Source organism: Bison bison, unplaced genomic scaffold (genome assembly GCF_000754665.1).
Source record: "Bison bison bison isolate TAMUID 2011002044 unplaced genomic scaffold, Bison_UMD1.0 scf7180017864108, whole genome shotgun sequence".
NCBI lineage: Eukaryota > Metazoa > Chordata > Mammalia > Artiodactyla > Bovidae > Bison > Bison bison.
This window is the reverse complement of record NW_011494680.1, coordinates 12,676,360-12,702,048: the sequence shown is the minus strand read 5'-3', so window position 1 is coordinate 12,702,048 and position 25,689 is coordinate 12,676,360. Positions and strand designations below refer to the sequence as shown.

Here is a 25,689-nt window from a genome sequence, read left to right as displayed (position 1 = left end):
TAATCTCAGTAGATCCTGTGTTGTTCATGCTGCTCAGAGGCAGCTAAGCGTTTCCTTGCTAACATCTTCTCATGACATCAACATATAAACCAGGAACACACGAAGAAGTCAAATGCTACAAAGTCTTCATGTCACCCCAACACAAGACAATCAAGGACCAGATTGCCTTTGCCACTATTTTGCAGTAAGCTCACTTGGACTTTCAACTGTTACATTAAAACTGCTTTGCCCCCAAAAAACCAGAATCAGATTTTTTTTTTCCCCAGCCAATGAGGGTAATCAGAGCACTGATTTCAGACAGCCCTCAGTTCACGTTCCAACTTTGTCACTGCTAACCTGTCTGTGATCCTGGATACATCTTTAAATTTCCCTATGTCTTTCCCTGAGCTTCAGTTTACTCATCTACGAAATGAGGTTACTAATTACACCCTGCTCCAAGACTTGATCTTTCCAGCGCCTGGCACCCACGGCTGAGAACTGTTCTCTGACTGTGGCAGAATAAGCAGAGGACACTTAAGGACAAGCCACGCCACATTGTGACCGCTTCATCTAAGCCACTCGAAGAGAAGGAACATCCCGTATCAACAGAGCTCAACACCAGCTCAAAGGACAAACGAGCAGACCAGCCCAGCAGCCACTGCTATAGTATAGACACATATCACATCCCACCGTGACTATCACAACACCCAGACTGCTGGAAAAAGGACACAAATCCCAGGGCCACAGCCGGGACTCAGATGTGTGAGGTTCAAAACTGATCTTTCGTGATGTCAAAACCAAAACATACACATTCCTCTTCCAAGTTATAATCCAGAGAGTTTGAGCGCATGGAGAGGGCAGCTCTTCTGGTAGGGGAGAAGGGAATGGTATTAACAAGGATGTTACACCCCTTGACCAGACACTATGAGGTGGGGGAAGAGACCCCTGGGCTACTTGGCGCAGATCTACAACCTTACGGCGCCTCCAACAGCTGCAGTGCTGGCCTTGGCCCGGTGCCCCATCAGCAAGGATGGTGAGGAAAACTGGGCTGCATGGGGTCCCCCTGAGTGGCCTCCATGGAGAAGCCACATCTGTCCTCGGGCCTACCCTAGACCAGCTCTGCCCACCTCCTTCCCCGAGCTCTGAGCTGCGGTCCTGCCACCTGAACAATGCCTGCAAACCCATCCTCCGGGCACCACCAGGGCAGCTGGCTCACAGGCAAACCTGACCGAGTCATTCTGCTGAAGTCCAGTCCCACATGTATTGACGTCTGAGATTCTGCACGCAGCTTTTACAGTTGGCGACGTCAACTTTCTTTTTCTACACTTTCCCACATCCTAAACCCCCCATCCTCCACCCTATGGATACACAGAAGCACTTTTGAAATCATACACATGTCTCCTCAACCTCCACTGCCCCTCGCTTACTCATCCACAAGGCTCAGGTGGACATCACTCACTCAGAGAACCATTTTCTGGCCACCAAAGTCTGGATTAGTCAGATCGCACACCCTCTACATGCCACACGACACATCCCACACACAAGGGATATTTAAAACACAACCCTGGGGGCTAACATGACTGCAATGCAGGGAAACCGAGGCACTATGTGGGTATGTTTTTCTCCAAATATCCTGTAAGCTCGAGAAGGAGCTGTGTCTTATTTATCTCTGTACTCCTCATGTCTGGTCAGGTGAGGTTAGCTGAGTGATTTAACTAAACAGTAAAAGTAACAGGGAAAACAACAAACACCTACACAGTCCGGACTATTTGCAGCTCAAGCTCTCTGGTTGCCAACGCATTTACGATAACCCCACACAGATTCTATCTTTACAAAGCTCAGTAAAGAGAGGCTAAAGTACTGCCCAAATAGAGTGAAACCTAGCAATGCCTCAAACCCTGTACATCTTTATACTTCCCCTCTGTACTCACACAAGTTCTTTCATTTCCTGATCCTTATCGCCCATCATTACTGGTGTGGCCGAGATGTAGGGCCGCCCCTTCGTCAAGTTGGGCGGGCCCCTGTATTCTTGGAAAGGGGACTTCTTTCTGGGGATGCTGCTGGCGGTTGGCAGGGCCACTGTCCCTCCACCAGCTTTACTCACATGTCACGTTTCACCATGAGAGGCAGGTCATGGTGGTGGGCAGAAGGAAGTGCTCAGGGTCGATGGCTGAGTGACACTTTGGTCACCTTGACAGACTGAGCTCTAAAGTTCTGTTCCCCGCCCCATGTGATCAAAGCCTGTACCACCCTGATGAGAACTCCGAGAAACAAGTGGTGGGTTCAGAGAGGAGGGATTTACAAAAGAGGATCAGCCCCTCAGAAGGATGGTATTCAGCATGTGGCTGTAAGAGTTCACAGCCATGGGCCAAGGGATGGTCCCTGGAAAGGGGCTGGACACATAAATCCCAGCTCAGATCAGCACATGAACAATGAAGACTGTCTTTGGTGAGAAACAGTACAGGTTTTTTAAACAAAACTTTTATGCAAAGGACCAGGACTTATAGGAAAGCCAGCTAGCTGCCCTGGTTTGTTACAGAGTGTAAACATCGATTAACATTAGCCTAAGGATCTAAGTCCTCCAAGGAAAGAAAGTTTGAAAAGGAACAATATTGTGGAACCAAATGGGATCAGAGGAAGACAGTCAGCTAGTGAAGCGGCTGAACAGCAGCAGGGATTCACCACACAGACCCTCAGACAGGACACGCTGGCAAAGGTTCTCCTCACACTGGGAAAAATCAACCATGAGGTTTGTGAACATTAAACAGGCCTGTTTTCAGGAAATCAAGCCAAAGTGTCACACTACTACTGTCTTTTAGGAGAACAAAGAGTATTGAAACATATCCTTATATTTTACAGACTCAAAAGGCTTTTCCGTAAGAAACCGAATGTCATAGATGAGAAGTGAGCAATGTTCGTGGCACAGGAAGTGTGTGACTTGTCATGATTCAGAAAGATCACATATGATACAATCCCTGAGCCACTAGGGTTGCAGGCTCAAGGCTGCTGGGAGGAAAGTGTCTGGCCTCTCAGCTTCACGTTTTCCTCTGAGTTTTTAAATAATAAAAAAGAAAATTAAAAGATAAAGAGGAAAACTAAAAAAGGCAAGATAAAGGACTGAAAGTTCAAAAGGATCAATGAGGGCAACATAAAATATGATGTATCATGAAGTAAGGCCAACTCAATAAAATAAAAATGTTAAACTCCTAAGACGTTTAAAATTTTTTAATTTAATAGCTAAACTGGGATGTGATAAAAATGCAAGTGACAGAATAAATTAATGAGGTTAAGCGTGAAGACAAATTCTGCACGACAGACAAGAAAACCATACATCACCACTTTCATAAGAAGGCAATCAGGGTTCCCTGGACCAAGGGCTCAGTGGCGGTCAGCAGCCAGTCCAAATGCTTGAGACTCCCCCCCAAGGAGAGTACCAGGGTGGGATGGGAGGACTGGAGCAAGGACCCCTTTGCCCACAACCTCCCAGCAATTGGCCCTCAGGTGCTGAGCCACCCCTGACTACTCCTCAATGCCACCCACAAATTCTTCATCCCATGCTCCTGTTTGAGAAAGAGAAAGTTAGGAGAGCTGAGACGTGAACGAGAGAGGGAATTAGAAAAAGGAATTCTGTTTTACTTCTGAACAACAAACTTCAATGACAATCATAAACTTTTTTAAGTTATTGATTACTTATTTATTAACTTATTACTTTAAGTAGCTTTTAGAGCATCAACTACCCCCTAAGTACCTTAACTGTGCTAAATTTCTAGAAAAGGAATAGCGAAGAAGGATGGGAAAGATACAGAAACCTAACCTGCTTTCATTTAAAATGTCTATTTCAGACTCAATACCACTCACCCTCATATCTTACTACCAAACTGTAACAGTCAAAGCAGATATACGCTCAGCCTAGTAAGCAGCCATCCCAGGACCCGCCTGGCTCCAGAGCCCAGGTTCTGGGGAAAACCTCTCCTGGTGAATATCTTCTGTTACTTGGAATCATCCCTGGGCAGGTTCCAATAACATCAGAACTCTGCCCTAAGGAGGGGCTTCCCTGGTGGCTCAGATGGTTAAGAATCTGCCTGCAATGCAGGAGACCCGTCCTGGGTCAGGAAGACCCCCTGAAGAAGGCAATGGCTACCTACTCCAGTATCCTTACCTGGAGAATCCCATGGACTGAGAAGCCTGGTGGGCTATAGTCCATGGGGTGGCAAACAGTTGGACACAACTGAGTAACTAACACTGCCCTGTCCTGAGGAGAGCTCCACCTGACCATTTTATAAAGAATGTTGAAAAAAAAAAAGAAATGAAACAGAAAGTACAGCAGAAAGTCCTCCTGAAAGAGCTAAACCCGTTTTTAATGTTGAATAGATTCCAGGTGTTGGGGGAAAAAAAAAAGACATCATGCAGTCACAAATTATCACCAAAAGACTAAAGGCTATTGAATTTTATGGACTGAATCAATAAGGGCTTCCCTGGTGGCTCAGTTAGTAAAGAGATCGCCTGCAAGACAGAAGACCCAGGTTCGATCCCTGGGTCAGCAATATCCCCTGGAGAAGGAAATGGCAACCCACTCCAGTATTCTTGCCTGGTAATAATCCCACGGACAGAAGAGCCTGGCGGGCTATAATCCATGGGGTTGCAAAGAGTCAGACACAACTGAGGGACTAAACCACCATCAGAAGTAAGACGGAAGCAAAGTCTAGTAAGCTAACGTGTCATCGGATCCCAGAAGCTCAGCAAACATCAGCATCAGCCTGCGGCTCTGCCTGGCACTGAGATACAGCGGAAAGGATTGGGCACACCACCCATCATACAACAAGGGCAGAAAGCAGGCCTTTCACTGCCCTTCTACCATGGGATATTCTTCCAAGAGCCAAACAGCAGGGCCGATATTTGGCACCTTGTGCCAAATCCTAAGATGCTTGTCTGTTTCATGAGCAGCATTACCATGACCAGGACGGGGACAGTGTGGGTGGTGGTAGCAGCCAGAGCCCAACTCCCCAGATTTAAGAGCATCTTCTTTGATGCGCCAGGGTGGCTAAAATCAACCCGGGAGATGGGCAGCCCACTCTCGATGTAACTGGGTGAGGTCCAGAGGTGGAGAATTCGGCTCAGTAAATTTAAGGCCCATGAGGAAAAAAAAATAAATCTCACCACCCACCCAGACAGGAGAGGCAGAACTCCCACGACATTACACTGTTCCTACAGGAATCAGGGTACACATAAAATTAGTCATCTAATGGAAGTTCAAGGGTGTTGTTTTTCTAAAATTAAAAGACAGAGAGTGAGAAACAGAGAAAGCAGTGTCTTTTTTCTTAATCCTGTACCCTCCAGCTCCCTATTCAACAGTGAGAGCTCAGTCACACGGGCATCTATGGGGAGGAGAGCTGATGCAAAGACTGGCCTCTCACGTGCCTGATGCTCTACAGTGGCCGCTGGGCAGAAAACAACTAGCAGGGAGAGCTTTACATATCACGTGATTACATATCTGCATTAGTACAAAACTTCATACTTCTCAAGAACGTTTTCATAACCATAGAAACCTTTTAACAATAATTTTGGCGCTAGTGGTAAAGAACCCGCCTGCCAATGCAGGAGACTTAAGAGATACCAAGTTTGATCCCTGGGTTGGAAAGAGCTTCTGGAGGAGGAAAAGGCAACACACTCCGGAATTCCCGCCTGGAGAATACCCACGGACAGAGGAGCCTGGAGGGCTACAGTCCATGGGGTCGCCAAGAGTCTGACACGACTGAAGCGACTTAGCATGCACGCGTGATTCCTCCTGCTCCTCATCTTCCAACTCCGACGTCACCACCATGTCTCCTATGCTCCACCCTAAAACCCCACTTAGAAAAGACTTCAAAGGAATGCATCCCCAGGAAAACCACCCTTCACAGCCATCCCTCTGCCTTCTAGGGCCTCCTCACCTCTCCTCTGATGGGTGCAGTGGGACCTACTTCACCTCCCCCACACAGACCACAATGCCAGCAGGCCTCCACTCTGAATTCCTCTGCAGCTCCCTGGACAGTCAGGGCCAAACCCCCAGCAGGCCCAGTGCGGTCCATGCCTGCACTCAGCTCAGAGCATGAGTCAGTGGAACTTCTGTTAAGGGTCAGTGTTGCAGGGCCTCCCCTGTCCCCAGGAAGTGTAAACGGACTGAGGTACTGTCAGACGTCCGTCTGTACTGAAAAGCAGCTGACCACTCTCCCTCCCTGCTTGTCTTCATTTAAGATAAACCAGAAGGGGGAAATGTCCTAATGTGGCCTGTCACTGGCACAGGAAAGGCTCCCAGATGGTTCTACTGAAGGAAAGAAGGATTTGGGATTAAGGAGACCCCATGGACATGTTTGCTCTCTTCTCACTTCTGAGTCCTTTTGGCTTCCCAGGAGGCCTTACTTGCCTGCCAATGCAGGAGACATGAGATATGGGTTTGATATCTGGGTCGGAAAGATCCCCTGGAGGAGGAAATGGCAACCCATTCCAGTATTCTTGTCTGGAGAATCCCATGGACAGAGGAGCCTGGCCGGCTACAGTCCATGGGGTTGCAAAGAGTCGGGCATGACTGAGCGACTGAGCACATACATGGCCCGTTTATCAAAGAGAAGACAATCTTTGAGATCAGCAGGTAAGGGGGTACCTGGCTACACCCCTGGCCCAGAGCTTGGATGTACTGACCAGGAGCAGACAGTGCAGGCCCGTGGGCAGGCAGATGGCATGACATTCATGAGAAGTTCTCAATCCTCACCAACACCGAAAGGCTCAACAGCCCCTTTGTGACCACATGCTAGAGAAACCTGTACACACTTGAGGCACAGCATCTAAAACACCTAATTCCGTCTGTACAACTATTCAGTGTCTTAGGTCAAAACCAAGTCACAGCATGTGAGTAGAAGAACAAATAAATAGAAGAAGAAGAGCTGCTGGCTTAATTCAGTTTATCTGATGGGGAGATACCTATTGAGGAAATCTGTACTTATTAGTAAAATGAGTTTAATTGCTTGTTTTTGTGTGCGAGTAATTTTACATGTTTAAGAGCACATTATAAAATATGTATTAGTTGGTTGAAATACACCACCACTGGGCTTGCTGACTGAATGACTGAATAAAAGTATTTCTCAGGTAAATGCTGCTACTCTCTAGGATCATAATTGAGAAGACAGTATCTTAAAAAATACAGTTGTTAGAAGAAAGTCACAACATAAATTTTAATCAAAGTGTGGTATGCAAAAAAATACACTTTACCTGTTTACTTAATATATCTTTCTAAAACAAGAACAGTATGGTTGCTTTCCACTTTAAAATATCTTCACTCTTAATTGAGAAGCAGTATTTTTAGCTTCCTACTAACTTTAATACTTGGTGGTGGAGTGAGGGGGAGCGGGGGCAAGGAGTCAGATGAATTCCTAGAAACTGCACCAGAAGTGAATCTCCATGGCTTCTTTGAACTGAAGCTTCAACAGTCAAGTCACACTCTTTGGCCAAGTTCCCTTCTTTATGTACATTCAAAGAATCTTTATATAGCTAAATGCACCACTAAATCCTTCAAAGTCATTCAAAGGAAGCACTTCCTCCAAATTCTCTCATTGCACAAGGCCAGGCACACACAACAGAAAACGCATTGAAGGGAAGGCCACAGATCCTCCAATTTCAGCGTCGTGACCCCTTCCGTATGCAAAAAAGTATCCTTTCCAAGCCACAAATGTCTTAGCCCTTATTTTCAATATTAACTGACAACATTAGAAGGCTATAAAGACACCTGGAGAGCTCACAGGAAAAACATGTGGAAAAATATATATTTAAGGTAAAATGGAAAGGGGGAAAAAAGATATAGCTCTAATTAGAAAAGAGGAATATGGCCCGTACTTTTTTTTCCCTATCATTAGGATATTAAGTGACTCTTTCTGAAATGCTGACACCTTTTTCTGTTTCACTACTGTTCTATTATGCAGGGTTTCCCTGATGACTCAGCAGTAAAAGAATATGCCTGCAATGCAGGAGACGCAGTTTCGATCCCTGGGTCGGGAAGATCCCCTGGAGAAGGAAGTGACAACCCATTCCAGTATTTTGCCTGGGAAATCTCATGAATAGAGGAGCCCAACGGGCTAAATTCCATGAGGTTGCAAAGAGTCAGACATGACGACCAAATAGCGACCACCACCATTAAATGTAACAGCTCCTGGACAGTTGTTTTAGGTTCTCCTGCATAGGCAAGACAGATTCAATCATATGTTGTTGCCAAAAGGGCCAGTTTGCTGGGAATGGCCACAAATTTAAACCTCAACAGACTCAAAGGAACGAAGTGGGATGATAGGTTGAGAGAATGAAGCCGTGGAAGCACACAGGAAAACTGGTCCCACTGAAGACAACCATCCTTTCTCACGTGCTATGTTAGCACGAGTGTGTCAATGACGCAAAGCCCGTTCTCTGCTGCCTGGACACAATGCAGACCGCTAACGGGTCACTGCTGTCACCAGACGCTCAGAGCCTGAGTTTGTTACCAGAAATCTTGTGAGTGACCCAGTAGAGAGGGCCAAACGGGAGAGATGTGAGCAGTTCTACAGTAACTGTTTCCTTCCATTTCTGTTTATCCCTTCTGTTCCAGCCCTCTGTAGGAGAATTATTTTCTGTATAAACAAATTCATCAAGTTAACTTATTCAAGGATGGAAATAACTGGTATCACATAACGTTCTGCAAAACAAAATTGCCACTGCTGTATTCCAGGGCTTACAGCAACCTGCTCCAGCAATTCAACCCCAGCACTGACATAACCCAAACCTCCCATTACCTTCATCACTGCATATTCAATTTACATAATTATTCTGCTATGCTATTCAGAATTTACATGCAGTTGTGTGCAATCTGCTTATCCTTGCTTGGGGGACACTTTTTCCTTCCTAGCCTTAAACGAGACCACAACTCGAGTGTGTCTGTTCACCTGACCAGCAGAAACACTGCAGCTCAGCAAAACAATGGGTTGGTTTGTTAATTAAGCCAATGACAATCTCTGTTCGGTTACCATATTCTCAGACAGCCACGCTCATCAGACCATCAACAACAGGAAAACCTCTCTCGGGCACGTCCTCACCACACTTCATCCTAAGTCGGCAAGTGGCCGGTTAAGAAGTCAAGTCACTGGGACCAGCAAAGGCACCACCGACGATCTTGGTGGCCCTCCTGGTGGCCGCCCATACCTCCAGGGCATGGCCCTCCCCACTGGCAATCTCCAGACACTACAGAAGGGCCCCCCCATCAGTTACTGTCACACCACTTGGGGGAGAACAATTGTCACCTATGGCAGCCATTGACAGAAACTACTAGTCACAAGAAGAAAAAAAAAATACTAAGCTTTCTTCTTGGGAGAAGATAATCACACACCTTCCTCCTGCTAAAAGCGTGTGACTCTAGGGCACGGCTGCCACTCAGTCTCAACCATGCTGACCTCTCCCCACACACGGACACACACATCAGGCTGCGTGGCCAAGGCCACAGATGAGCATCACCGAAGGGTCTTCTGAGGATAAAGGCAGAGTCTGTACCTGCACCAAGGAGGTGGGGGAGGGGCCTGGAAAGACTGAATGTGATGCTCCAGGCTCCTGAAGGTTGTTTATGGCAACTAGGGATATTTCAACAAGTTTCACTGTTAAAACAGGATAATTTAGTACCTTCCCCAACCTTGGAGAAGGAAACAGCAACCCACTTCAATAATCTTGCCAGAAACATCCCATGGACAGAGGAGCCTGGCAGGCTACAGTCCACGGGTTCGCAAGAGAGTAGGATATGACTTAGCAACTAAACAATGTATCCTACATGGCCTAAGGATGTGCTAAAGTCCATTTTTAAAGACAGGGTCCGTCTGAGGTAGACTGAGAGCTTCAAAGAATACAGCTGGGAATTGATGACCAGTATCCAAGATACAGTGGGGTTTTTACATCAATTATTACCACTAGGTAATAAACTCAAAACACTAAGATAAAAATTGAAGACAGATATATTTTGAGGCTAGTTTTGGTGATATATTTTCTGAATTCCAGAAAACTTCTTGAGACTATACACTCTTTCACATTTTAAGTTAAAAAAAAAAAATCATTCTTTTTAGATTTTGCAGAAATAAAGCACATGCCTCTTCCTACCAAAAGCACAACACTCAGATTTAAGCAACTGTGTATTTTTAAAACCTCCTTCATAAATCAGACCGAAATTCTAACAGCATCCTCTTGGCTCACATCCCTGTCTTAACACAGTATCTGCAAATAGTAAGCCCCCAATAAAATATTTCCTAAGTAAATGAAAACGAAACTTATAATGGATTGTGAGTTTAGAAGAGTGTTCGTATGGAGAGAAAAAAAAAAGGCTTTCAATTAAGAAACCGTTACCGAGGCATCAAAGAATGCTCGTAAGTAAATGCAAACATCAAGTTACCTATTAGACCCAATTACTGAATATATGGTTCTCCGTATCTACAAGGAAGTGGGCCCAGGATCCCAGCATATACCAGAATCCGAGGATACTCAAGTCCCTTGTGGAGGGCCAACTGTAACTCAGTTATTTGGGCACCATATAAAGTACTGACAACAAAAGGTTTTCTTTTAATTACTATGATTCAAATTTTCAAAACACTACAGAATAATGCATTGGGTTGTTTAGATATTTTCAGTGGGAAGTTGAAAATCCCAGTTTGTCCTTCCGCTTTGCAGCATCTCTCCAGCCACAGAAACCACACCCTCTTTGTGTTCCTGCTCTTGATACACAGGATCGCCCACAAGCCCAAGGCTGCCTGGCCCGTAAGCTCGCAATGAGGGGATCCAGCGCTATCAACCTCAGGGCTGACTACACATGAGCGCCACACACGTGCACATTCACACGTGGGGGATTATGGGGGGTGCGTGCTTTCTACACGAGTTTTGCAAACAGGTTCGGAGTAACCAAGTCTGACCATACTTCCATCTGGAAACTATATTTTATAACATGAGCCATATTCTGAAAAATAGATTCAGATGTTTGGAACTGGTTCAGAACAGTTGTAAGAAATGTTCAGTACAAATGAAAAAAATTAGTCTTCAATGTCTTTTCCTCTCAGTTTTTCTTACTGAATAAATATGCCTCCTGGGGGGTCAGAGAGTCGGTGGGGGAAGTACGGAGGGGAAGGAGGGCATGTAGGAGGTTTTTCCCCTAGAACCTAAACTACATGGTCTTATCCAAGGCATATCTAATGGGTAACTGCTCTTTGATTTGTCCCACGTCGCCCGCTAGGATCTCTACCCTGCCCCTGGAAGGCTCACTCTGCCTGCCAAATGGGGAGAATTAATTCTCCTGTTTCAACTTCTGGGAAGCAGGACTGAAAAGCCTGCTGAAATATAGTGACTCCCCTGGCTTCTATAATCCTTCTTACCCGGTTTGGCATTGCCGCTGAAAATGAGGTTGGTGGTCTAAGCTTACAAACAATTATGCTGGTAACCTGGTTCTATTTGTTAAACGCCAGGTTTTCACAAAAATATAAGACAGTGATTTTAAATAAGAAACTATTCTTCACCCAGCAACATTTCTAAAAATCTACCACCCAAATCAACAACTCATAATAATGGGAGTCCTAAATTTTACAATGCGTTAACACCTTCACTTGCTAGTTTGGGTGTGAGAGAAAGAAGCTTAACAGTGAGGACAAAAATCAGAGTGACCCCCACCCTTGAGCTGCCCCTCTCCCCCCAATTCCATAGGTTGTAACTGTTTGGTGCTTGTGTCTCTACTATTTGGTGGCGGGTGTTTCTGCCCGCAGCCTACCTTGACTTTTTGCTGGATTTGGGTTTTGGCGTGGCAGTTTTTACTTTCTTTTCCTTTGGCTCTTTGGGAATCTTAGGGGCTTTCGGGGTCTTGGGTTCCTTGGGCTCTTTTTTCTCCTTGGGTTCTTTCGGTTCCTTGGGATCTTTTTTTGCCTTCGGCCTTTTCTTTTTCTTTTTCTCTTCTTGGGACCCGTCTAGTGAGTTCCTGTTTAGTTCTTGGTTATCAACCCCACCAGGGAAGTCATCTTTACCAAAGTTTTTACTGGGATCCTCTGCAACAATGTGGTTGTTCTTCTTTTTCTTCTTCTTTTGCTGTGGCTGCTGTTCTATCGACGGCAGGTAATCATCACTCTTCACTAGCTGAGCGTTCGGTCCACTAACCTGAGTCATATCCGGCACTGGTTTCTCTAGAAAGGGCTCCGATGGAGAATGCTAAGAGACACAAATAGGAATTGAAATTAGTTTATCATTCTTCGTAGTTTAGAAAGGAACTGAAAGTTAGTGCTGATAGTTCTCAAACTTACTCTATACTCAAGGTAGCAAACTTCACCCACTATACAGTTGTGAAACTTATCATTTTGTCTCATCCAAAAAAATAGATTTCTTCAACAAGAAAGCTTTTAAATGAATAGAGTTAAAGAGAGCAACTTAGTAATACAGTTAAAAAAAAAAAATCTGTTCAGGAGAAAGAAAATTTCTCATTCAATTTAAAGACATCTTCCACGTCCTTAGCACCTGTGTAGGAACTGAGGAAGGATGAAACAGCAGCAAAAGCTAAGCCACAAAGATGGAATTCAAGTGGAATTTTCCCCATATAGGAACGGGAAATTAAAGATGGATAATCAAGTCACTTTTAAAAACAGCAGGCAAACTGAGCACTGTAAGAATCAAATACTGTGAAAGTTTGAAGTCCGAGTATAAACACACAAATCTTATTCAGTACAAGTCATTTCTAATTTAAATGACACTCAAATGTCAAATTAAAAGCATATATGCCAGCCTATATGCGGACAGGGCTTCCCTCATAGTTCAGTTGGTAAAGAATCTGCCGTTGCAGGAGACCCAGGTTCAATTCCTGGTTTGGGAAGATCCCCTGGAGAAGGAAATGGCAACTCACTCCAGTATTCTTGCTTGGAGAAACCCATGGACAGAGGAGCCTGGCAGGCTACAGTCTATAGGGTCTCAAGAGTCGAACACAACTGAGCAACTAAGCACACACATACCAGCTTAATGACTTTGGGTTGGTTAGGTTTCTGGTACTGATAGGAAAGGCAGATAATGTTTTTATTAAGTTATTAAAGCTTTACATTTCCAAATCTCACACAGAGGAAGGGAGGGAAGAAGGGAGGCGGAGGCAGAAAGAAAGAGATCCCCCCCAAACAGTCAATCTGACATGACTTGAAGATTTTTGACATCCTCTAGGACCGTATCCCGGAGAAGGCGATGGCACCCCACTCCAGGACTCTTGCCTGGAAAACCCTATGGACAGAGGAGCCTGGTGGGCTGCAGTCCATGGGGTCTCGAAGAGTCCGACATGACTGAGTGACTTCACTTTCACTTTTCACTTTCATGCATTGGAGAAGGAAATGGCAACCCACTCCAGTGTTCTTGCCTAGAGAATCCCAGGGACGGTGGAGCCTGGTGGGCTGCCATCTATGGGTTCGCGAAGAGTCAGACATGACTGACGCGACTTAGCAGCAGCAGCAGCAGCAGCAGGACCGTATCCAGAGATGGTCATAAATATGGTGGAGAATACCAACACCTGGGACAGGATGCTAACAACAGGGATAGAGGACAACCTGTCTCCACTGTGAACTATGACATCTAATGCGCCTTTACATTTCAACGCAATCCTTGAAAATGTTGCATCTGCAAGCGTCATTCATTTTCTACCTTTTTCATATGCTTCTCCAGACACTGGATAGTAACTATAATATAAAGAGCAACAGTAGTAACAGCCACAAGTGTGCACAGAAAACTCCTACCACACGGTGGGCCTGTGCTAGGTAAGCACTGTAGTCTGGGACACCGTTCGATCCCTGCGCCAGCCTGGAGAGCTCTCTGTGGACACAGAGGCACTCATGTGATGCATGTGTCCAACAGCGACAGAGGCAAGTGACAGAACTGGAGCCTGTGCCCGCCCACATGATCCCCAAGAGAGGAGCCGCCAGAGAGGCCAGGTCTGCAGAGGATGTAAGAGGAGCTCAGACTGCAATTCAGATTCCAATACAACCAAAATATGATCATTTACCCCTGTTTTTCAGAAAAGAAGTAGAATTTGAGGAGGCCGGGTGGCTACCCGAGGCCACAAGGGTGGGGGGGCTCGAGGTGTCATCTGAATCTAGGTTTCCTACTAAATCCAGTGCTCTTCTGCCTGGCTCCTGAAACCTCACTCAGAGGCATCCTCCTCATAGGAAAGGTACTGCAAGCTTCACTTTCTTTCCAGTGTTCAGTGACCCTCCAAAAATTCAAAGAAAAGAAACCACTGCCAGGAAAGAAACTGGTTGTTCTGTTCCCACTCAAAGCTACTACAGTACTGGAAGAGCCTACATTCAGTTCTACAGCTGCACTGGTGTAAGAGAAAGAGCCAGGGTTAGAGTTGTGAGATGAGAGAGAACATTCTAATCCGAACCCTGCCATGAGGTATATTATCTGGGGGGAATCATGCCACTTTTTCTGCCTCGGCAAAAGGAAGCATTTATCCCAAAGTCTCTTCCAACATCCTACGATACTAGAAAATCTTCAAGTACATATTGCTGTTTCTTGGTCAGAGCTGAGAGGGGAAGACCCTGAAGGACAGAGGGGAAGACCCTGAAGGAGAGAGGGGAAGACCCTGAAGGAGAGTGGGGAAACCCTGAAGGAGAGAGGGGAAGACCCTGAAGGATGCACAGGAGGAGAGTGGAGCCAGGGCAGAAGAGTGGGGATGCACGCAGCTGCAGGGCATGCCCAGCGGTGACAAAATGAGCACGTCCTGGGAAACATCACCCACCTGCCCTAACAAATGCTTTCAGCAAACACCAACCGAGGACCTAACCAAACGGTCAATGGCTGGCATTCGCAGCAACACGGATGAACCTTGAGATCATCATACTGAGTGAAGTCAGTCAGACAGAGGAGAAATATTGTATGACATCCCTTATATGCAGGATCTAAAAAGAAATTATACAAATGAACTTATTTACAAAACACAAGAGAGACTCACAGACTTAGAGAATAAACTTACGGTTGATGGGGAGAAGAATGGGGAGAAGGAATAGTTCGGGAGTTTGGGGTGAAGATGTACACACTGTTATATTTAAAATGGTTAACCAACAAGGACTTACTATTTATTTAGCGCAGGGAACTCTGCTCAATGCTATGTGGCAGCCTGGATGGGACGGGAGTTTGGGAGAGAATGGTGTGTATGGCTGAGTCCCTTTGTTATTCACCTGAAACTCACAACATTGTTTGTTTATCACCTATACCCCAATACAAAGTTAAAAGTCTTTTTTAAATTTTATTATCTGAGAATTAATGGGATCTGATTCAACAGTTTTACTATATCTAAGTTGCTGGAGTAGAACTAATTGTTAAATATTATTTCCTCATGTAAATACAATGGAAAAAGCCAGATCTTTTCCTAAGACACATGGAGATCAAACTTATTTGGAACAAGCTGTTTGTCCAGAAATGGAAGACAAGGCATTTCCTGGAAGGGGAAAGAAAGAGGAAAGTCTCTGAGTAAACAGTGCTTACAGCTTAGAATGGTGAATTAATTCCGGGTATGTATACCTTTTTCTAATCTGCATGGCATTAACTCGGGTAACCAGATGCCAGCTTCTGATGAGAGATACCTGTTCCACGGATGCGAGTCAGAAAAAGCATATAACACATAATACCAGAAGTCGGAAAATTCATCTGCACTTTAGCATACAAATCATTTTGGATGCTCCCTTCAGTAACAAATGAAGCCATAAATTAGTATCCCTTAAAAATTTAATCTTCTGTAAGAAGAGGTAGGGGGGAATGTAAAGACCAAATACAAAAAAGATATGAAGGCTGTTTGATAGGCAGCAGAATTCTGTTTGAACACTGCTTGAAGTCGGGTGGGAAAGGTGCTCGGAAATATTATAGTGTTTACCAGACCCACATCTCCTTAAATCTTTTAGAGAAAAGCTGTTTTTGTAAACATTTAACAAAGAACAGATGGCCTGCCTTAATCATGCAGGGGAAAAAACCTGGAGCTCAGAGTAATACCCTGACAAAGTCTCCCAGGTCCAGCCCCCTCACCACCCCCCCAACCCAAACGCATGGTACAGTCTTCTCTAATGCTATTTAATTTTACAGCAGACATTTTCCCATCATTTCCCACTGCCTGACAGGTAATCAATGCCATTAACATCTGATATCACCATATAGGGCATTCCTAAAACCTCTCATTTATTAGGGCAAATGCAGAGAATGTTAGATACCAAAGGTATTTTGAAATACACCCTTTAGGACTTCCTGCTTGATGCATTTTCTATCATAGTTCCATGTGCCTGTTGGAGAATTATGGAACTTGTGAGGACTGTGCCATGCGCTTTCAGAACTGAAACAGAGTGACTGATATTTGAACAATAAATAAAAATCATCCAAGGTGTGTGCTATCCAAAAAAATTACCATAAACTAAAGATGATCATTTTTATCAACTCTATGTTTCATAAACATATAAATTAGGCAAACACATTAACAAGTTTCCTCATGTAAAACAGCTGAACAGACTGTAAATTTAACCAAAGAAGAGATGGGTGAGGGAGGCAAGGCCAACCCCTCTGTTACCTTTAAGCAAAGGTGGCCCCAAAGGCTCAGGAACCTTCAATAGAATGTTAAAAAAATGCACAAGGGACTTCCCTGTCGGTACTGTGGTTAAGATTCTGAACTTCCCTGCAGGGAGCCTGGGTTCTGGGTTCAATCCCTGGTCGGGAAACCAAGATCCCACATGCCACTCAGTGTAGGCAAAAAAAAAAAAGCCCAAGAAGACACTTTACATCCATCTCTGCCGTGTTTTCCCTCCAACATGAACCACCATTTTTTGACTTCAAAGCCTATCTTATTTAACCATGTTTTTTCTTAATTATAGTCTTGAAGCCTCAACTTGCTCTCAAGGCCGATGACCATGAGTCAGTAAATAGCATGCAATGTTTCCAACACAGACGATCCCTGCAAACCCAACACCATTAGTAATATCGGACGTCTGTGGGCAAACATTCTACTCAGCGAGTGACACAATACATATAAAATCAAAATGCTACTTTATAATAAACAGAAGATACTACCAACTAGATGAGAAGACACAGCGCTTCCGGGGGAAACATCCCACCCCACAAAGTAGGCTGAAGGCAGGCAGGCACTTGGGTGCTCAGAGAAACTGAGATCCATGGGGAGAAGTGGCAGGAAAACTGAGCTGCATGTGACAACAGGTGCAAGCTCAAAACATTCAACTATGATTGCAATGGCTTGTAAAAATACAAATATTAAGTAGCCATTTAAGACTAAAAAGTACAGGGACTTCCCTGGCAGTCCAGTGGTTAGGACTGTGCACTTCCACTGCAGGGGCACAGGTTTGATCCTTGGTCGGGGAACTGCGGTACTGCAAGCCACATGGAGTGGCCAAGAGGGGGAAGAAAAAAGACTGAAAAGTACAATTTGGTTGTTGGAGATTTTTTAAATGGCTTTGGAGACATGTTCCCATTACTGGTTTTCTTCACTTCTACTTTTCCAGTATTCCACAGGCTCTCAGTCCTTCCACACTCTTAAAAATGAATTCTGGTATGAACACTACAGCTCAATCTCCAGTCTAAATGTACCAGGATTCAACAGAGCATTTAGCAAAGGTTTCGTAAATTCCACTGAGATTTAAACATCTTTTTCTGGTCAATGATATTGACAGAAAGACCATCTCAGTGATACCTGGTGCTCAAATCACTTATTCATCCAACAAACATTTGAGGCTGTAACAGTGAACCAGGGAGCCTGGGTGCCTGCTGAGGGAAGGCAGAGCACATCACCCAGCAGACACCAAGGAGGCTTCCAGGTAAAAACATGGTTCAGGGAGGCAAACACTGGCCAGGGGCTCCTTCCTCAGTGGACCAGCTGGAGCAACAAACCACGTCTAGGATGTGGTGGACTAAAGACACAAAAATGCCTCACAGGGAGCTTTCAAAACTTTCCAACAGTTTTCAAAACTGTTGGAGAGGAGATCAAGATGAACAGGTATTAGTCTGAATGGTCAACTGAAATAATTTTTAACTTTCATCCTTTGATATAAAATTACAAGGACAGGAACAATCTTAAGAATCAAGGATCGGAATATTTTCTGTTGGACCAAATTTGCTATCAAGAGTCAGGGACTCAAGCTCAAGCCTTTCCTATACCAGTTAGTTTTATTCAGCTCATTTAAAAAGAACATTTCTAGGGAAAAAAATATCAAATGAACACTTTTATGAACACAGACACAAAAATGAATAGTGTCACACTTGTTGGTCATATGATTTGAGAAGGCAAAAAGTATAGAAAAATTTTTTTTCTAAGTTTGGGATTTTAAAAAGTGTTCCGAGAAAAGAAGACTCAAGTCATGGGAGTTTTGAGAATTCTGGGTTAAACAATGTTAAGCATTTTTCTTTACTGCAAAACTCTTCAAACCCTTACTACACTCTGAAGAGGGACGGGATACAGTGTGCCATACAGATATTTAACCATGGCATTCTTTGTCCAAGAATATCTTGAATAAAAATGTTCTTTAAAATGTACTCTGGATTTAAGCAGCTAAAGCAGAGCAAATCCATCACCTCTGTGGGAGGAATGTGAGAGAGAAAAAGGGCTTGTCTTAAAGCAGTGGTTACCAAATATTTTAAAAGCTAGTATATGACTCTATGAATAAATACAATTTTATATAAATGCACTGAAAACTGCTTACTCAATTATGGTCATATGTAGGAATAAAATGGGGACATTAGTATAATCATATAATCAACTGACTTATACAATTTCCATTATAATATATATATGCAGAGAAGATAAGTTAAATAAAATTAATTTTAAAATATAATAACTTATCTTAGTGTGTCCCTCAGAATCATTAATTTTAGACTTGAAAAAGAAATTTAGTTACTGTGATGTATCTCATTTAAAAATAATCCGAAGGCATTTTGACAGCATCTACACTGTAAGTGCATTTTGAATGAGAAGAGTCCAAAACAATGAAAATGTTGAACCAACTGGGCATGTGAAATTCAGTATTAAATAACTTCCCATCACTCAGTGAATCCTGACCACCTTGCAGTGCTAAGGGTGAAACTGCATCACAGGGAGCGTCACTGGCCTCTGTAACGCGTGACAGGCTGTGCTGTGGTGTTTCTACGGTCAACTGGACCTCAACAGCCCAGCGGAGAGACTCCATCCATGCTGACCCCCTTCCTAAGCGTCTGAGAAGTTCTGAGTGGCGTGCACTCCCTTCCAGTGCAGGAGAACAGGGCGTCTGGCCACTGTTCCTCCCTGTTGCCGCCCTCTCTCCGTGTCCATGCGACCAGACTGTCACGCTGGGCTGGGTGCCGCCCTGCGGCTGAGCGAGGTGCCAGCCGGAGGGTGCGGCTCTGTGGCCACCATGCCAGTTGGGGAACAGGTCAATTCTACTGCTTAGAAAAAGCACCAGACCAAGTAATCACCTTACATTTAAAAAGCATATAGTGAGACAACATGTTTGCCCCATCCAAATCACACACACACACACACTGAGGGCACAGAGTTAAAGTGATGTTAAAGTTTCAAACTTTTGTTTTGTTTTGTTGTTTCTCCATTGCTTCACAAGTGCCTGGGAAAATTAGCTTAGCTGTTTAGACAAGACTTGAATGTTGTGTTAACATGTGTCAGTTCACCAAAGAGCCAGTGCGCTCATCAGACCATGCCCCTAACCTTGAGAATCTCCTTCCCCAAAGCACTTGTAATAGAAGGGAGATGCAGAGGGGTTGAGAAGAGCCTCACTCCTCTGGGCAGGAGAGAGACAGAAACCAGCACAAACACAACACGATTCAAAGCCGTTGAGTGACTTCCTGGGCCGCCTGGACGGCACACAAGGGGACAGTCCCTGCAGGCAGCAGGCCCGCCCACCCACCCATAAGGATGACACCCACTCTCCTCCCACAGCTGCCGCACCATCCCCCCACCAAAAAGAAACAGGGTCTGCAACTGTGGCATCACAGTGTCTCTGACTTCCAGTAAGCAACCCAAACTCTGACCCCATTAGAGGAATCTGAGACAGGGCCAAACTTTCACCCTCTTGTTCCAAAGGTCTTGCTTCCTAAAAGCAGTAAATCCTCAAGTGTTATCTGTTACTGGACATTACTTCCTAGAAGTAAAAACAGGAAAGATAACTAATATGCTTGGGGTCCTTAACAAGGTCAACTCTACTGTCTCTCTTTTCCCTCCCGTTTCTTCCTTCACCACCTTACACAGGGCACCCTGCCCTTAACAGCCTCCACTCCACAATCACCAGAGAATGAGAATCTGTAGAACTAATCCTAGTTACAGGGGCGTTCCTCTTCCTTATTTCCAGTTATCTCTAAGGTCTGTAATGTTCTCAAAAGGCTGTCTGGATGCTTGAATTTGGCAGCAGACACCCAGAGCTGAAGCCACCAAGCTTACTAGGGCTCAGGCTCAGCAAAACACAGGACAACAGTGCTTCCGGGCTGGTGAACATGTTTTGCATAAATAGATTCTATTCAAGCCACTATGGACAAAGACCAAATTTACATACCAAAAATAGTTTAGTTCAATTCAATCGTTTGGTTTTTTTTTTTTTTTTTTACTGTACACTTTCATTGTTGTTTTTTCTTCTTTTTTTGCTATCACTGGTATACCTAAAGTTAGTTGATCCTTGAGTTAGAAAGGGGGAATGTATGGAGTTTGGCTCTGGAAAAGCAATTCATTCCACACTTGCCCTTTATAGACTTCTACTAGCCTAAAAAGGTCAGTGTTAAAGGTAGCTTACAATGCTGCTCCTATGAACTTAAAAAGTCAAACCTCAATAGACTGAAAGGAAAGGGTGTCTTTACCCAACACAGAACAATCCCAGGGGTTTGTGTAGAAATGTGAATAGAACAGTCTTTAAGGGGGAAAAAAAATCCATTTGTAAGGAGCTCAGTAATAAAGCTAGTTTACACCCAGTAAGTTCTCCAGGACTCAGAGCTTGTGAGGCTAGCAAAAGATCTAGTTGGCAATAAATGCTTAATGATAGACTACTTTGGTTCTATTAAAAAAAAAATTGTTCACATCTTGTAGGAGGCAGAATTCTAAGGTGACCCCACAATCTCCACCTGCTAGCCACAAGGGAGACCCATGGCTGCTGGCCAGCAGACGTGGCCAAGCTGAGAGGGACTCGCAGGTACGATTAGAAACCCCAAATCAGTTGGCTTTGAGTTACTCAAAGGAGAGATGACTGCGGTGGGGCCTGACTTAATCAGAAAGCTTGTAAAGAGGGTATGGGTCCTCCCTTGAGGGCCAGACACTCCTTGCTGCCAGCTGGGAGGAACCCACCATGGTCAGGAGCCAAGGGCAGCCTCCAGGGGTCAAGGGCAACCCCAGGCTGAGGACCCAAGTCACACAGCTACCCAAAGTGAATTCGGCCCACAACCTCAGTGGACACAGAAGTCAATCCCTGCCCAGCCAAGACTCCAGATGTAAACACAATCCCGACTCCTGATGGTAGCCTGAAGAGGCCCCAAGCATAGGAGCCAGCTGAGCTGGGCTCAAATCCTGACTCACAGAAACAGGGGATAAGAACACAGTATTGTCTGAAGCCACAAAGTCTGTGGCGATTTGTTATGCAGCAACAATGCATACCTTAAAATCCCCAGCCACTCACATCTTTATTTTTTTTCAGTCTTTCCCCCTCCCCATCCCGGATCTCCCTTGCATGTAGACATCCCGCCGACCACAGGAGGACAGATAACACAACAGGACTTGTTCATCCCTTCGTGATGCTGCTCGGCTCCCAGTGACACTGAGCTCTCCTGTGCCAAGCACCACTCCAGCCTCACAACCACCTGGGGAAATTATCTCCATTTGATAAATGGGAGGACTGAAGCACACAAAGAGGTGACTTTTGACTTGTCCAAAGTCACAAAAAGCTGGTTACAAGAGTCAAGATTCAAGCCAGGTCACCTCTCTGCAGAGCCCACATCTTAGCTACTACACCAACTGTCTAATCACTGCAGCTCACCCATTCCTGTGAAAATCGCTCAGTTGTATCTGACTCTGCGACCCCACAGACTGTAAACCGCCAGGCTCCTGGAGTGGGTAGCCATTCCCTTCTCCAGTGATTGTCCCGATCCAGGGATCAAACCTGGACCTCCTGCACTGCAGGCAGATACTTTACCATCTGCGCCACCAGGGAAGCCCATTCCTGTTGATGTGTCTTCAGAGAGGAGGAAGGCGTAATGACACAGACAGCTGTGTGTGAGGTACCAGCTAGACAGAGGTGGGACCCACTCCGACAGGAAGAACCCAGATGAAATGAAAGGTGTAGGTGCTACAGGCAGGCTGGAGTCTGACACTCTGAGATAGTCAAGCAGCACCGAAACCATCACAGGGAGAAGTTTTTTTTTTTTTTTTAATCGCTTTGTTCAAATTTTAAAAAAGAAGGGAAAAAAAGAAAAGAAACTGCATTACAAGCAATATTAAAGATTCCTGATGTGTATTTTAACAGAAAAGTTTCCTGCACCTTAGGAACAGTCGGTTTAACACTTAAAGGGGATTGTGTCCCCATGACTCCTTCCAGCTGGAATTACACATGAAACAGAAGATACCAAAGCAATTAAGTATTTTATAAACACTGCTGAGGGGTCAAAAAGAGGGAGGTTCATTCACTGACTAATAACGCAGTAATAAACAAACAGCAATGTTATGCAACTGAGAAAATTATTATAATTGAATCTACACAGCTGGGCAAGAAGAGAAGGCTGGTTATGTATATCAGCTCACAGTTGCTTTGTGTGGGTAGGTTTTAGTTTTAGAGCTGGTTCAGAATGGAGACCCTTCTACGGTCAAGATCTTTTTTTCTCTCAACCAAACACGATTCCACAATTACAACCGCAGGAGGGAAAAGAACTCAGTGAATCGCCCACCAGTTATTTGCTCCCATTCGTGCTAGAGGGGTCCCTATGCACAGAGTGGGCAGGAGGTTCCCATTCGTGCTAGAGGGGTCCCTATGCACAGAGTGGGCAGGAGGTTCCCATTCGTGCTACAGAGGGGTCCCTATGCACAGAGTGGGCAGGAGGTTCCCATTCGTGCTAGAGGGGTCCCTATGCACAGAGTGGGCAGGAGGTGAAGCTTTCCCGTGATGTGCTCATTTCAGGTCTCTTCCAGAGACATTTTACCTTGTTTGTGCACGGCTGTATGAATAATGAATGACTGTGACTGGGGGCCACATTGAGGGAAAGCAGCAGAACAAAGTCGCTTCTCACATTTTAACATTTGGCTCCCACTGTGTTCTTGGAGCTCCCTTTCCACCTTGATATCTGCCCCTTTGCAGAAGACAGGCAGAGAAACACCACCAATTACTGCACTTAAGTGTACACAGGGGTGTCTAACAGGGACGGAAGAGCGACTGGTACATTTCCCTTGAATTGTTGAAGTTTTAGCATCAGAATCAGAAAAGCATCATTATTCTCTTGGGTTCAAGAATGAGCTGAGTAAAAATCCACCGTCCATCAGTTAAATGCATTTAAAACACAAACCAAAGCAAAAACAAGCTTCTTTTCTGAGGATATTTCTAACTAGATGTTACCCTTTATTACTACATGAATTCTTTTCTTAATTAAGTGACTCCATCTCAACAAATCTGTGATCTATGTCAGGTTCCCATCTGCCTAAAACCTAACTCGCCTGAAACTCGGAAGGATGATTAGCTAACCACCAGGGCAGAGGTACCAATGTATTTTCGACAGGCACACATTTTACATCGATGATATCTATTTTTATGAGATAAAAGTACTAAAGCTTTAATGGTGGCAATTAAAACAGCCAAGAGTTTGAGCAGCTCGATGGCTGAGTCACAGACCTTTTACCTATAATGGGATCCATTATATCCCTGAGCTCAGTTTGAGGGAGTAAAAGAGGAACGGATTTTTAAATATGGTGATAAAACAGCAGTACCCTCTGAACTAAGCAGCTTTAGTTTAAACTGCTGCGTGACCTACCCTGCGCCTAATGTCAACATCCAGTCGAGCAGCCTTCTTCAAAGTTCTCAGATACTTCTGCCTGTTTGAAACTATTTGAACACGCTACAAAGATACTGTTACATCATGATGAACATCTGAGTGTATCTGTTTCTATTTTAACTTATTTGTATTTAAAAACATCACTTTTTTGAAAATGCGTAACTTCAGATGACTTATGACAAAATATCAGTTATGTCTAAAATAATAAATATTTATATTGATATTCCCTTTTAAAATATAATTTAGGGGTGTGAATAAGAATGTAATTATTCACAAGGAGATGGTGTAAAGTCTGAGCAGTATTTATGGATGAACATCAGCAAACAAAGGAGTGGGGTGTTTTTCATGGCATTTTAACATTATTTGAAAGTATTAGGATCATAAGCTCTGTACTTGCAAAAATGTAATAATCGCCCAACATCCAGTCCAACACTAACCACTTCTCTAATTCAAGAACCCTAAAGATTTTCTCTTTTGCTTCTATTATAGCACATTCAGAAACAGAAATGGAAATTATCTTAGGAACAATCTCACTCACAAGTGTTTGTATCTGTTACTATCTTGATCCCTAGAGAGAGCAGGCAAACAGGAAACAACATGCAGAAGGGATTTACCCCTGACCAGAAAGGATCCAGCTAAGGCTGGGGCAGCCATGGAGCCACCCTGGCCCAGGTGGCCTGAAGGCAGTCAGCCCCCTGGGGGCTGATGAGGATCTGTGCCCCCACCAAATACTCCGGCATTAGCCAGGTGCTCACCTGGCCGTGTTCCTCTGGGTGCTGGCAGCTCTTTCAAGATAAATCATCTGAAGGAAGAACAGTAGGGTGGACTAGTGGGTTCACTATTAGGCTTGGTTTTGAGCATTTTTCTCTGTAGGGGCTTTATCAAGTGTGAAGACCGATTGTCTCAAGATGCCTCAGCTTCCTGTCTATAAGACGAAGAAGTGGAGGAACTGGTCTGTAATGGCTTCCAACTCTAAGACTCTCTAGTCTGATATTCTCTACTGTTAAAATCTGGCGTCAGCCCTGCTTAAACTACCACCCCACCTGTCTAACAAGAAATGAGCACTCATAAAGTGAAATGGGAAGTGAAGATCGTTTCAGAGGGAAGTATTAAGGAAGTTTTATAGATAAACACAAAAAACAAGTAAGACATTTAAAAACCTACAATAGAAAGCCCAAATTAAATACGATATACCGGAATTAGAGATGCAAATGAAATCTTAACATAAACAATTTACTTTCCCCATTTATAAAAACGAGAACTTTCAGAACTTCACTGCAATAATTCATAACTTCATTTCATAGATACCTAATATCTACAAGGTTTTCTCCCAGTAAGTTTAGTCTCTGCTCAATATAATGTGTTGCAATATTTATTCAATATCTTGTGCACGCATGCAAGCTCAGTTGCTCAGTTGCGTCGACTCTTTTGCAACCCTATAAACTGTAGTCCACCAGGCTCCTCTGTCCATGGGATTCTCCAGGCAAGAATACTGGAGTGGGTTGCCATGCCCGACTCCAGGGGATCTTCCCAACCCAGGGATCAAACCTTCGTCTCAAGTCTCCTGCACTGACAGCTGGATTCTTTGCCACTGAGCCACAGGGGTATGCACAAATACTACTACTCAAGTATAAAAGAATCATTCACGTTTGTGAATCCCTGAAGTCATAGATCCACACCAAATAAACCACG

The 25,689-nt window shown here is 44.4% G+C and overlaps 1 protein-coding gene across 1 annotated transcript in view; it reads right to left on the bottom strand.

Annotated features, from left to right (window-relative positions):
• Positions 1-25,689, bottom strand: part of CHD7 (chromodomain helicase DNA binding protein 7) — a 130,380-nt gene that overhangs the window by 75,213 nt on the left and 29,478 nt on the right. Inside the window, 1 exon segment of the mRNA XM_010839000.1 lies at positions 11,762-12,192. Coding sequence (XP_010837302.1) covers positions 11,762-12,192 — 431 coding nt within the window.